Consider the following 14,979-nt stretch of genomic DNA (forward strand, 5'->3'; position numbering starts at 1 on the left):
AGTTAGATTGATATCTTATACCAGTGGTTCTCAATCTGTGGTCCGCAAAACACAGGTGCTTTGTGAAAGCACTTCAAGTGTTCCACGAAAAAACAAATAAGAAGTACAAGTTACTAGTTAATACCAATAAAACTCAACATAATAACCAAACAACCAACAATACAAATGCTCACTTGAAAAGCAAACATTTTCATCCATTTTTTAAAGAACATCTTCAGGCTGGAGTTCAAATATCCACCTATCATTAACAAATACATGACTGCTCCAATCACTAACAGCAATGTAGAAGATAAAAATCATTTAAAAATTATGCAGTTTCAAATTAGAACTTCAGCCTGAAGATATGCTTTAAAAATGGATGAAAACATATGCTTTCAAGTGAGTGTTTGTATTGCTAGTTGTTTAGTTAGTGTTAGTAGTTTTATGAAAGGACAAATTGTTTCATGTAGTCTAGATTTTTAATGTATTTTACACATAATTCAAAACAAAAATCTTTATAATACAACAGTTATTATTTATAAACATGTGTTTTCATATAAGCACTAACTAACTCCAATTTTCTAATATCTAAATACCTACATGTCAGATTTTTGGGCTATTATTAGTTTAATAATTTAATTAATCAAACTGTAATTTGTTCTAAAGATAGACAATTTGGTTGCTTTCCTATATTAGTATAAGACAGTGGTTCTCAATCTTTTTGAAGTTGGGAAACACTAAACTTTCGCATTTTTTTCTGCAGAACACTTACAATACATCAGCTTTAAAGCAGGGATGGCAAACCTTTTTGAAATCAAGCGCACTCGGTCTAGTAGATGACGACATTGGCATTTGCTAATTACATTCCCATACAAAAATTATTTTACATTGTATTAATTTTTCTTTTGCAACAATTTTTAATTGTATATTTGTTTTTTCGCGGAACACTTGAAGTGGCTTCATGGAGCACCCGTGTTCCGCGGACCACGGATTGAGAACCACTGGTATAAGATACCAATCTAACTGCTTACCTTTAGGACAAGTTACAAATATATTCAGTCATTTAAATGGCTCCATCAAGGTCTAAAAGAATGTAACTGTGAAGTAGGATAAAGGTGAAAGTTTTTGTTTGAATTATTTGAATTATTAGTTTCTTATATAATTATTTTGTTCTCATATCTGAAGATAAGTTAATCAAAAGTGCTCATTAATAAATTTTTTTAGTTTAATTAATTGGCTTAAAACTTTCTATTTTTTAATGTCTCAATACTGTAAAAAAGTTATATTTTTATTTAATATGTATGCTGATTATATTTAAGAATTTCAGTATAATTTAAATTTGAAAGAAATTTGTTATTTTAAAATTTAGATAAGAATGCAAATGGAAGAATGGAGATTTGTGATAAATTTAATGCAAATATGCAAAGAAAAGAAAATGTATGATGTAAATTATTTATTTTATACATTATGTAAAGAGAATGCTTTTCATTTTGTTTACAATTCAAAAATGGTAAGAATAATGTCATTTTAAATTTCAAATTTTTAAAATAATTTTTAATTAGATGTAAGTGATAATATTGATCTGATACCAATATAACCATGTGTGAGAATCTGAAGAAGGGGATGATTAAGTTAATCATTTAATTTAAGTAATTAAAGTAATATTACAATCCGATTGTAATACCCCCGGTGTTGGTGACAAAGTGGGAAAAACCCACACATGTCCTATTTCTCGAGATTTCTTGATAGATAAAACAGACCAAATCTCCCTCAGATTTAAACAATTTTTACTAAGGTTGCAATACAAATCCAATTAGTCACCCCAGCAATTAATTTCATTTGTTTGACAGCTGTTATCAATTTTATGAAGTAAACTGAGTAACAATACCAGACAGAGAAAGGTAATAAATTTGTTGAAACGTTTGATTTCTGACAATTAACATAAACAACATCCAGACCCAGTTCAAACTTAGAACATATTACATCATAGATAGCATTAGTCAGCTTCTAAGCAAATGCATATAAAAAGGGGTCACATCTGAACCTTGGGGTGATCATCGAAAAAAACCTCCAGGCCAGTGACTCTGGAAACCTTCAGACCTCTGCTTGACACTCTTGGAGCTTGATCGCTGCATTTCCGAGATAATCACTTAAAGACTGATGTAAACTTTTCTCTCTCGGTAAGGCAGTAGAGTAGTTAGAATAAGTTAGACTAATAGCAACTATCTAAATGGAACCTGAGACGGTATTTTGACAAGAGTGGTGTCAATTCATGTGGTGCTAATAGACTTTTAACCCTTTTATTTTATATTGTACCTTTCATCTTTGTATCTCTTTTGTATAATTTTAGTTGTTTATTAAATATGTTGTTTTATGTCCAAGGCATGTCATCCTTGAGTACGGCCAACACCTTATCACGACCTCGCTCTAACCCCCATTGATGCAGTGACGGAACTCACCATCCCATTGCTGGTAAGCAGGGTCAACTCATATGTGATAACCAAAGGGATAGAGCTTGTAGCTCTACCCCCTTGGTTATCACATATGTATCAGAATATTCCCAGTATATGAGAATTGGTTTGTTTTAGAAATCAATTGTTCAATTTATTTTTTGATAGATCCTTTACATTGTTTTGCTATGGCAAGCAGTTGACTATGTCAATGGATATACTATGCTGTAAAACTGATCCATAGTGGACAGTGTGTTTTCTTTGCACATGATTTGCCATTGATGACCACATGGTATATTGTTGTCACTTTTGGTAAATGCCAACTTAGTAGGAAGCACAGCTTTAAACTGGATGCATTTTTAGCAATGGGCTGGCAATGTGTGAGCAGTGTTACTGGGTTGGTGATTTATTGCAGATTTGGCAATGATTTTTTCAATCATGCAGTTTTTCTATACTATTATAAATTTATTCAAACTTTATGCAGATTTTTTCATAAAATTAATCCTGGAGTTAGACCTAGACAATTATAATTGCTTAGTGCTCAGAACTGAAAGAAGCCCATTAATTGATTTGTAAACTTTCATTATATTTGAATTTAAGTAGTTAGAAAACAAGGTGAATATTATCTAAATCACTGATTTTCAGACTTTCATTTATTACTACCACCTGTAGAGTATGGAAGCAAGTATTTGATCAGTTTGAAAATTATTGGAACCAGATCATATTGGCAAAATTCAGTATTGTATTATATCTGTTTTTAATATTTAAATTTTTATAGCAATAATTAATTTATGGTGGTATAATAAATATTACTGAATAATAAATTAATAAGTATTATTATTTGACATCTCTAATTTCAACATAGTAAAGTTTTTTTTAAATATTAACTAAAATATTCACAGTTAGTTGCTAGATACCAAAAACATTGGTTATTTATAGAATCAGTTCATTTGAAATTTATTTTAGATGAAATCTTCTGAAATCTGATTTACATATTTTTAATTTAATTTTATCTTGAGGAAACCGTGCTTTATGTTTTCTTTCTTGTGAAGACACAATGCAGTGACAGTAGATTTAAAACACTGGGCAAATTTTCATCCTTTGTTCGGTTATTTTTAATTTAGTTAATTATAAATTCATTTATAGAAAAAACTTCATCCAAATTATGTTTTGTTAATTTATTATTTAGAGATATTTATTGTTATTGTTTGTTTGTATATGGCAACATAACTTGCAGGTAGTCTGCTGAGGGGAATGCCCCAGAAGGATTTTTTACAGGAAACTGATTCCTACTTCGGTGTTACAAATGTAAAGAAAACCCAGAAAACTCCATTGGCCAGCTTGTTGGTGAAGTGCAAACCTACAACCAACTACTAGTGGTTGTAGGTTTGCACTTTTATGGTTTTATCCAATTGGCCACTGATGGGCATATATTTCATTAACAGAAATTAATTAATTAATGTTAAATATAAAATATTTATAACTTATATTTGTTTTTTAATCCAAAAGCACTACTAATCAATTAATATTACTAGTTTTTGACCATTTAGTTTCATTACATTTTGAAAAATTGCAATAAAGATAATAACTAGATAAAACAAATTTGTTGATATTGAAAAACTCACATAAATTTTGACATTGTGTTACTAATTTGCATTCATTGAAACTTTGTGAAAGTTTGAATTAATATAATTATTATTTTCAGATGATATTCCAATTAATAATCCTTTGAAGTTATACTGCATTATTCAGATAGTACTGTGACATATAGATGATTACCAGTTATAAATTTTTAAAATAAATTAATACTGAAGTTTTACAATTAAAATCATAAGTTTGAATAATGTTTTGGTGTTTTGATTCAGTTCTTAAAATTTTTTTATAGTTAATTTATTTGAGAAAAATTTGTACAGTTTATATAACTGCTGTATGCAAAAAGTAAGAAATTCGTGTGAAACAAAAATGAAATAAAGTGAATAAAAACTGTTTTAATAGAAACATTAAATTTTAAATATTTCTGTATCTGTGGTAAAAAGTATTCTGTTAATAGTTTTTGTATAGTTGATTTCATAACTGTACAAACTGTCAATTTGTTCAAAATTAGTTTGTTATATTAGAATAAAAAAGCTGCTAAATGAAAAAATTTCAGAATGATAGAGAACTATATTAAACTAGATAGGTGACACCGAGAAACTTGAGAAGATGTTTGTCGATGTAGTTAGCCTAGGCAAGCAGTTTGAGCATTAATATGTCACAAATGAAAGATTACAAGTGATTTATTGTTGAAAAAAGAAAAAAAATATGATGAAAGGTACAGATAAGAAAGAAATTAAATTAAACTGAAGTAAAATAAATAAATAAAGTAAACTAAAAAATAAGAAATAAAAGAATAATAAAATAAAATTAGTATGCTTACATGCGTACTAATTTTATTTTATTATTCTTTAAGCGGAAAAAGTCTTGGATAAATTGGAATCACCTGTTAAAAGCAGCTGTGTTTGAGATATAACATCGGTGAGTTGCTTTACATAACTAAAAAACATATATTTGAAATAGTTACATAAAAGCTGAACATTTCTGATGGGATGAGAAGAAAGAGTTGAGCCAGTCCAATCTGGATCAGGGTCAGTAGCTTGCATTCAGGTCCATCTCAGCCAGGATCCTTGTGTGATATGTCCTGCTATACTAATCCCCTCCAGAAAAACCAAACCTCCCAAGTGAAAGACAAAATTGCTTTGTCTCTGCCAACCATTAGGCGTACACAACATTTAGTGTATTTAACATTGACATATTTTTAGAAGATTCCTAAAATATATTAAAAATTGCTAAATTCCTTTTCTGCTACTGTCCCAATTAAGTGTTTAAATTATGTATTAGTTTATTACTTTGGTTTCCATTCTTTGAGATTTGGTCCAAAAAAAAAGCAGCTGCTTGAAACTGGTGGCCCAGTTAAACAGAATCGGCTATATTTTAGTACAAAATTGAAATCAAAAAGTACACACCTTGAGAAAAATGACACAGTTTGCATTGTTCCAGAAGCTTTCGTTATTAGAGTTAGGTAACGTGGTGCCATCTAATGGGGATGCAGGACATAAATCTAGTTCCTTTTTCTCAGAGCTTGAATAACTTTTCCATAGTTCAACTGAAATTCACCAAACTCTGGAAAAATATCAAACAACTGTGTGGCTTTATATTCTGAAAAAACACCACCCAAAAATGTCAAAATACTGTTTTGTTATTAAGCATCAAAGAGGCAAAAGTTGACACTTGTTTTTTTGAATATATCTTTTCTCAGAGTTAATTATATTTTTCAAAAAGTAATTTATGCACATGCCAGGGTTCTACTTGAGCATTTTGACACTAAATTCATCAAAATCTAACATGTTAGTTTTTTTAAAAAAAACTCAGACAAAAAAGTGAAAATGTTACCCCAGTAGCCTGGGCTATGCCCAGGCAATAAAACAAGGAACAGTCTTCTTCTAGAAATCAAACACACTTATTATTAACATTACATCTACTAACCTGAAATATTTGCCAAGTTTATATAGCAGACTATCTGTATGGTTATATCTAAATACTTTTGGATGTGAAGATAGGATACAGGTCTGGGTAGTATATTAATAATGGGCAACACATCTGCATGGTTTCCAGGAGTTGTAGTTGAGTCCCACTCTGGGCTGATTCTTTTCTTCTGGAATATTCCAAATTTATAATTAAAAATTAATTAATTAATTAATTAACTATTAAATGTACTGTGAGATGGCAACTTAACTGCCTACCTCTGGTCAAATTATTTTATATTCAATTAAAATTATTCCTATTATAACACTAAAATAATCTGATGGATCATTTTACTCTTTTATTAAGTATTTTTGAGTATTCTACATTCTTATTGTCAGAATGTTCTTACCATACTGGGAATATTCCAATATTCAGGACAAGGACTTGGACAATTCTCAAAAGTACTTAAAACAGTGTTTGACTTCTTGAAAAGACTGTTTCCTGTTTTATTTAAGAAAACTCTCTAGAGCATGATATTCAGTAATAGGAACTACAATTTCCCAAACTCTATGAATTACAAAAAGTTTTACAATTATAACACATATATCACATATTTAGGTTATTGCAAAGATGAAGTGTTATAAGAAGTTTATGTTCATTTCATGGGATGTTTGATGTGATCCTGACACAGGTTTATATGAATAAATTTATTTAATGTCTGTCAGAATAATTTAATTGCAGTAATTCTAGTCTTATGTGAGAGTCAATACTGTTACCTTGATGACTTGTGTATGTTATTAAAATCTTTATGTTTAAAATATAAAAATGGTCATTTGTGATATCCAGAGCATTTTATAGCACTAAATGCATCTGTAGATGTTTCTAGTGTTATAATATAATTGTTGCATTACTAGAAAGTTTCTTTTCAGTTTAATTCTTACCTGATTAATTTAATAGTTACAAGTTTGTTTTTTATTACTTGTGTTTGCTATGAAAAATGAAAATGTTTGTTGTACATTTTCTTTAATTTGCTAGAAACGGAAATTGTTTTCTATTAGTAATTTTGCTGTAAATTCATGATTTTAATTATTTTTTCAGTCTTTGATTGAATAGTCAGCAATTACATGATCCTCAGAAATTAGATCTATGATACAAAGACAAAAGTTAGTGAATTTCATACTATTTCTTCAGCACAGAGATATTTCATGTATTTTTCCTAGATATAATTACATAATGCCAAATATAAAATATCAGTATGCAATTCTTGCAATGTATGTTATATTAGTAGTCATTTATCATTGAATATTTCTTAATAAGAAAAGTGAAACTGCTGATTTATAAATTATGCTGAGTTATTTGTTAGACAAACAACTTAACTAATAATTGATTTTATTTTATCATATATTGATGATTTTTATTAAATTATTGCTATTAAATAACTCACTACTCACCACACTGAAATTACTTCCAAAAAATTATGTACCCAGAACCTTTTATGGTGTGGTAACTCATAAATATCATCACACAAACATTTTCAAACCCCTTCTGGGCTCTGCTTCAGGCTCCAAATCATTTCTAGATGGATGTTTGATTGCCGATCAAACTGATATTTCAATGACATGCCAATCAAACGAATTTTTAATGGCAATCGAACATCTATCTAGAAACGATTTGGAGCCTGAAGCAGAGCCCAGAAGGGGTTCGAAAACGTTTGTGTGACGATATTTACGAGTTACCACACTATAAAAGGTTCTGGGTACATAATTTATTGCTATTAAATTATAATCAGTCTTGTTTACATACAATTAAATAATTGTATGTAAAAAAGACTGATTATACATCAACTAACTGTATACAGCACTTTATATATCATTCAAAAGTCAAATAAATTGGAATAAGTAGATTATGAAAGAATATAAAAGTGATTTAATCAAGTTATGATCAACAGGAAAATTTTATATCACAGGATTTGTAAATACAGTAGACTCTCATATAACGCGCTCCCGTAAAATGCGAATTTGTACAACACAATGAAAAAATTGCAACTAGTACTCATACAGCGCAATAAACAGTCCCGTATAATGCATAAGATAAATTTAACATTTTCCCATAGTTTCTGATTTTTTGTTTAGAAAAGCGAATGTATATACTTACCTGTTATTTATATATGAATAGTGAAGCTGATAGTTTAAAGAAGTAGCAGTTTATAAAAAAATAATAATACATACTCATTTAAAGATATAAGAGGAAAATAACTTTTATTCAACTTAAAATAAAATTATGCACTTCACTGTTTAACATCCATTCATTATCGGAAGTATCAACAAATAAGTTCCAACAATGCCGTTTTGTTAATATTGGTTGTACAGTACAGATTTATTGACAACCGTTACAATTTACAGACTCCTGAATTTGCATAAATTGATCTGTCCTGTATAACGCGATTTCCTACAATGTGGAACGTATCCTCCGTGTTATATGAGAGTCTACTGTATTAATTTGTAAAATTTGATACATTTCTAAAATACTCTGTCCAGCAGAATAATTTATTCTTTTTTCGAGAAGATATGTGCAAAATAATATTTTGTATATGATTATTGTTCATGATTATAAATTATAAATATTTCAAAAATACTAAAATTTTAATAAAATATAGCTTTCTACAAAAGTAAGAAGTTAACTGTTTATTATAATTATTAGAATTGAATGATTTTTTAATTTTTTGAAGGTAATCAATTTTAATTTAAAATAAACATAATATGTTTAAACAAATATTTAATACTATATACTATTATACTACTACTATAATACTATATGAAAATTTCAGTTTGGACCCAAAATTTCTTTGAGTGACACCAATGTTATAGAACAAGAAGCACGATGGAAGGAAATTTTAATGCCAATGAATTCTCTTGCTTACAATGGAGAATTAAATGTAAGTGATAATCTTTATGTAAATTATGAATTTGTAGTTAGTGTATGTAAATGTAAAAATTTTTCATATAAAAGAAATTGAAGTGTTAACTATTTAATTTTACTGCATACTTGGCATTGACATATATTTGGGACACAACAGAATATAGTATTGCCTCCAATGCCAGTAACAGGTTGGACTCCAGTTTTGATATCAGACATTTCACATGTCAATAACTGATTTTACATGTATTATTTTGTTTGTCTTTTTGCTTTATAATATTAAATGCATGGTTTTGTTTCAGTGAAAGTAAAATAAATGGAACAAGTGAAATTACTCAGTTCTGGTAACATATTTTATACACATAGTTATGTACACTTTTTTTTTATAAATGGATATTTTTTTTTTCTTCTTTGAGTATTAGCTTGTTTAAATCTGTACCAGTCTCAAAGTAGATATTGCCATTTCGTTTCTGAAACCTAGTCAGTAGAAAGCTTGGACCATCTTCAGTTGGATGTTTGTTCCACATAGCTCTTCTAATTTTGCCTTGATTTACTAATTTCCTTTGTAATGTTCATTTTAAATTTCTCTCTGATTACAGTGATGTAAATTTTCCACATTAAACACCTCTTCGTGCAATTTTTTCTTAGGTATAATTCTTCCCGTGATATTTTCTCTGTTTTTACTTATACAGGATGCATAGGAAAGTCTCTTTAACCAGAAAATTCTTGCAAATGAAGAGAGCTACGGCTATGCAAGTGAGGTAACGGTATAGTAAAGCAACTATGCCTGACCTAATGCAAATTACAGCAGTGTCCCTAGTGGCGAAATTTGAAAGATAGGCAGTGCAAATCGAAAACGAAAACAGATAGAGCAAACTTCCCAATTAGAAAGTTTTAGACCATCAATTAATTAGTACGAAACGACATGTGGTTCACGCAAATAAGATAAATTGTCGCCTGTATACCCTAAAGTGATGCACGCCATTTTGTGTGACGTTTGAAAGGAATAGTCATAGGTATGAATAAATACGCACAATTTATTGCATTAAATACAAGTTTTCGAACGTACCTGACATTAACTTGTTATCACTGTGTGACCGTTTGCCAAGTTAATGTCAGGTATGTTCGAAAACTTGTTTCACTGTGTGACCGTTTGCCTTTCCATTGTTTTTTGTGTGATGTTATCAAACTGTATTGACATAAGTACATATTTTATGCAATAAATTGTGTGTATTTCTTCATACCTATGGCTATTCCTTTCAAACATCACACAAAATGGCGTGCATCGCTTTCGGACACTTTTGGGTATACAGGCGACAATTTATCTTATCTGTGTGAACCACATGTTGTTTTGTACTAATTAATTAATGCTCTAAAACTTTCTAATTGGGAAGTTTGCTCTATCTTCCAAATTTTGCCACTAGGGGCACTGCTGTCATTTGCATTAGGTTGGGCATAGTCACTTTACTATACCGTTACCTCACCTGCATAGTTGTAGCTCTTCGTTTGCAAGAATTTTCTGGTTAAAGGGACTTTCCTATGTACCCTGTATAATCATCCAAAAATCTCTTAAAATATTGATATCAACTACAATATGGCACTCAACTTATATCTCCAGCTATTGAAGAAGGTCTTCAAAACATATTTACAGCACTCCAAAATGCTTTTGTGTCTTTTAGCTCTATTAACTAATGTGAGGCCGGGACTTTACCCCCCCTTGACGGGGAACTGGCTTTCGAGTTAGAGCCATTTATGAAATAAATCGGTGACTTATTTCGTAAATAGGACAGGTGTGGCTGAGGAATGGGGTGCGAGACGATTTTAATTACAATTGAATTGGAAAATGATCAGACTCATCTATATTAAGTACCGTCATCTTTCTTCACTGATCTAGAATAAAATCGGAACAAATAATATAGTCTATTGTAGATTTGCTAGTATGAGCTATGAAAGTGCATTCAATGGTGAGAGAGTGCCATTAAACCTACTGTTTAGTATGAATAATTCACTTACCTGTACAAAGACCAATAAGATTTTCCCGTCAGTATTGACTATTTTGTCTTTAGATACTCTCTTGTTATTGATATTAACTTTTCTTCCTTTATACTTTGTATCTCGCTTCTCACCAATTTGAGCATTGAAGTCTCCTCCTATAATCCACAAAGTTGTAAAATTTGTCCACTGGACAATGATTTTTTTGGATTTCTTGAAAACTCGCCTTTTTATCTATTAACAGAGAAAGGCATATTAGTATAACACCTAATCACGACTCTCCCCAAGATGCCTTGAGTCTCTGTCCCAATTCTATTACAGTAAAGATAAATTTTTCAGTTATATGGAATTGTAATAACTCACCAAGATTTCTTTTGATTTGCAATAATATACCTCTGGAAGGTTGACCAAATCTTCTAATCCTCTGTGCTTTGCTAAATAATACCAATATTTTCATTCAAGATACTCTTTATCTTCTTTATTCATATTGGTTATCCATGTTTCTGTGAAACCAATTATTGAGTGAATCTTCATATATTCTTTTAAAGTATCTTTGTATAATTTTCCTTGCAATCCCTGAATATTCCAGAAACCTATAAATATATTGTTATCTTCAATATGATTTGTTCTTTCAAAAGCAGAAGGCTCAATTAAGTTGTCATTGCTTATCAGGTTTTTCATATTCCAAATGTGGTTATTGTCTAATTCTATCTTTTCTATTTTTTTATTTTTAACATTCGGTGTGCTTATTATGTTTTTCACTCCATTTGCCGAGTTTACTAAAATCTTTGCCAAACTATTCCTAAAAAATGGCCTAATTGAATTACTTTTTCCAAATTGGCATCATATGTATATATTATCTTATTCTTTATGTAGTAATTGTCCCTTACTATAATTTTATTCCCATTAATTTTTACCTGTTTAATTATTGCCTGTAGTTTTTTCCCTTCTTAATCTTGATCTTTTACATAAATCTACTGTGAAAACTATTTTCCTCCTCTCCTCACTATTAAATTTAGCTTTCATTTTCCAGAATTCTCTGAGGATCGAATTTCTTACATATATGGAATCTAGTGTAATTTTTACAATAGGTTTTGTTTCACTATTAGTTAATCTAATTATACTTTCTATGGAATTGTTCACTATTTCCAAATCTGCATTAATAAAATGATTAATATCCTTTATATAGTCGGTTGATTTAAATGGATAATTTATAACTATGATATTTTTATTTGTTCTCTCATTTACCAGTCTATCTATTTCAAATTCTAATATACCTTTGAACAGACTACTATTTCTGGATGTTTCATCCAATTCTTCTATCTTTTGGATAATTTTATTTAATTCTTTTTTAAAACCTTTATTTTTTTTTTTTCAGTGAGTTTACTTCTAACTTAATTACTTGCAATTCTGTATTCAGCTGCAAAAATTTTTCCTGTATTAACTCATAAATTGTTTTTAATGTGTATTGGAACTCTTCTACTACCTGTATTCTGTGCTTCTGTTTCCCTTAATGACTCAAAGTAATATTGTATTTTCGTATTTCTCATAGTCTCTGATCTGTCTTTACAGAAACCTTCCTCAATTTGATAATATTCCTCGCTCAATATATCCACCAGCTGGTTTTCCTTCTCTATTTCACAAAAAATATATATAAGTTAACTACAATTTCATATCATCATTTCATATTGTCAAGAACACAGCTAACATTAGAATGCCTAATATTTGTGCTATTTACAAACAGAGAAATAAATGTCCAGCCATTATGCAAATACTAAACAAACCGTAAGTCAGTAGTAACCAATATAATGTGATAAATCAACCATGAATTTTGACAAGATACATTTATTTCAAAAGCAAAAATGTTTCAAAGAAGAAATATTAAAAAAAAAAAAAAGCTAAGTGAAGTGCTGTTAAATTTGCTCACTTTAAATTGTTTTGAATCGTCTTCATAGATAAGGACTAAGAAAGTGATTTAAATATATAGGAGTGATTTCTATAATGCCATGTCAGAATTAAAAACACAAAATTTGATTTTAAATTGAAAAAATGTATGTTTAAAAGAAAAAGAATTCAATTTCAAAGGTAATGTTTGTTGGAATAAAGCCAAAATTATCCAATTTTTGAAATAAAGATTATAGAGAAATTTGTGTTTCATATAAGTTAAATGGATTTAAAGTTTCTGAATTACAAAAAGAGAGAGAGAGAGATATGCTAGATTTCATTCATCTTAAAAATTAGGATTAATTTGAAATTATAGACTTTTATGTTACATTGAAATAAGAACTTGTACTTGGTTTTGAATAATTAATTTTTTAAAATTTAAACTAATAATCTAAATGTAAAAGTTGTGATTCTATTCTATTAACTATTTATAAGTATTTTTGAAGTTAAAGAAGATGCTCAATAAACTTTAATTTTTAAATTGGAACATGTTTGAACCATGTTAAAGCTACAATTTCCATCCATCATCCATAGTGACTGATCTCATTATTGGTCAGTTTTGTTGGTAATAAACAGAATTAAAGCTTGACTTATGTTTATTATGAACTAATATTTCATGCTAGTAAATTCAGATAAATTTAATATCTTAATAAAAAAGAAAAATAAAATTATAAATAAATAATACTAAGTCTAAACCCTAGCACATTAATTATTTGTCTCTTCAAGCAGATAAGTTATAATTAGACAAATTTATTTGGCTCTAGATTAAATCAGAGATCTACTAAGTAATTCTTAACCTAGAGTGCTTGATACTTGTTGGGTGTAAGATACACCTTTTCTGGGATAAAATATTTCTGTAAGACATTTTACTGAAGGGAATTTTTTCTTTCTTTCTTTAATTGAAGTTTATAAAACTTCTTTTATAAGAATTCAGTTATTTTACTTTCCTGGCTGTTATGTATACATAACAAAGGAAAGTAATAGAATCGTGTCAAAATTGACTCTCCAAGTTTTTTTTTTTTTTGTGTGTGTGTGTGTGTGTGTGTGCGTGCTTGTGTGTATGTTGGTGTCTATTTTGCTTAATATCTCAGGATGGGGTAAACATTAAGAAACAAACTTTGGCATGATGGCTTATATACTAGGGGCATTGATGATATTAAATTTTGGTGGTTAAAGGTCCAGGGAGTGGGGAGATAGAAGGGGTCGTGTGTCATATCTCAAGGGGGTAGGACTAATTGAAGATTTTATTCGTTACTAACATTTATACATTTTCATAAAACTCGTTCCTACCCTCAAAAGTCTTTTGCCATTTTATAGTAATTAAAAATATGGAAAGTTTTTAGAACAAAATATGTTAATAGATGGCACCACACATTTTATTTATTTTGCTTAATAATATAAAAGTTATTTTTTAAATAAAAACTCATAACAGCCAGGAAAGTTATGCAACTCCTTGCTGGAATTTAAAAAAAAAATAAACTCTTAATAAAAATATATCAATGTTAAATTTAAATGTATAATTGTATTATTCTGTTGTAACCTAGATCTATGATCTCAAATTAAAGAATCAATTTTCATTCCTGATCTCTTCAGCTATTCCTAAAGTTAGGCTAAATGCTCATAAGAACATAGGATGACAATAGTCCCATAAGTAAAAAACCTTCACAAATTTTTCTTGGGGATGTGAAAATGCATTCTAAAAATTTAAAGGATGCAGGCAGTTGAAACTTCAATTATACTAACTTTAAAATATAATAACTATTTAAGTAGTTGGAGTTTTCAAGTTATCTTTTAATGGGATTCTTTATCTTGAAAACAATTTATTTTAATCATAGATTTGAAATTTTATTTTCCATTAGGATCAATATGTTTTTGTTTAAGACTTCATTTACTTTCAGTTTGATCCTTTTATTTTTATTTTATTTTTCTGATGATCATATGGTTTTTAATTTTTAATATGTCATAAACCTCATATTAATTTGTTATAGTCCTTAGTAATAAAATTAGTTGCTGAGTTGTTGCATAAAAACATTGTGTATATTCCACATAATTGCATCATTAAAAATATATTTTAGGAACTTTTTAGTTCCTATTGTTAAATTGCTCCTAAGATGTTTTATTTAACACCTTTAAGTAAATTTTAAATTACTTTAAAAGCCTTCTTTTTTAACTATTTTTAAATATAATTTAAAGAACA

At 28.9% G+C, this 14,979-nt stretch overlaps 1 protein-coding gene across 2 annotated transcripts in view; it reads left to right on the forward strand.

The window, feature by feature from the left end:
- LOC136985690 (snRNA-activating protein complex subunit 1-like) overlaps positions 1 to 14,979 on the forward strand; it is a 34,188-nt gene that overhangs the window by 10,876 nt on the left and 8,333 nt on the right. For both annotated transcript variants that reach the window (XM_067283020.1, XM_067283021.1), the window contains exons 4-5: positions 1,349 to 1,489; positions 8,758 to 8,865. In XM_067283020.1, the coding sequence (XP_067139121.1) occupies positions 1,349 to 1,489; positions 8,758 to 8,865 (249 nt within the window). The remainder of the gene's footprint in view (positions 1 to 1,348; positions 1,490 to 8,757; positions 8,866 to 14,979) is intronic.

The sequence above is a fragment of the Centruroides vittatus genome, unplaced genomic scaffold (assembly GCF_030686945.1).
Source record: "Centruroides vittatus isolate TY-2023 unplaced genomic scaffold, ASM3068694v2 contig_975, whole genome shotgun sequence".
Lineage (NCBI taxonomy): Eukaryota > Metazoa > Arthropoda > Arachnida > Scorpiones > Buthidae > Centruroides > Centruroides vittatus.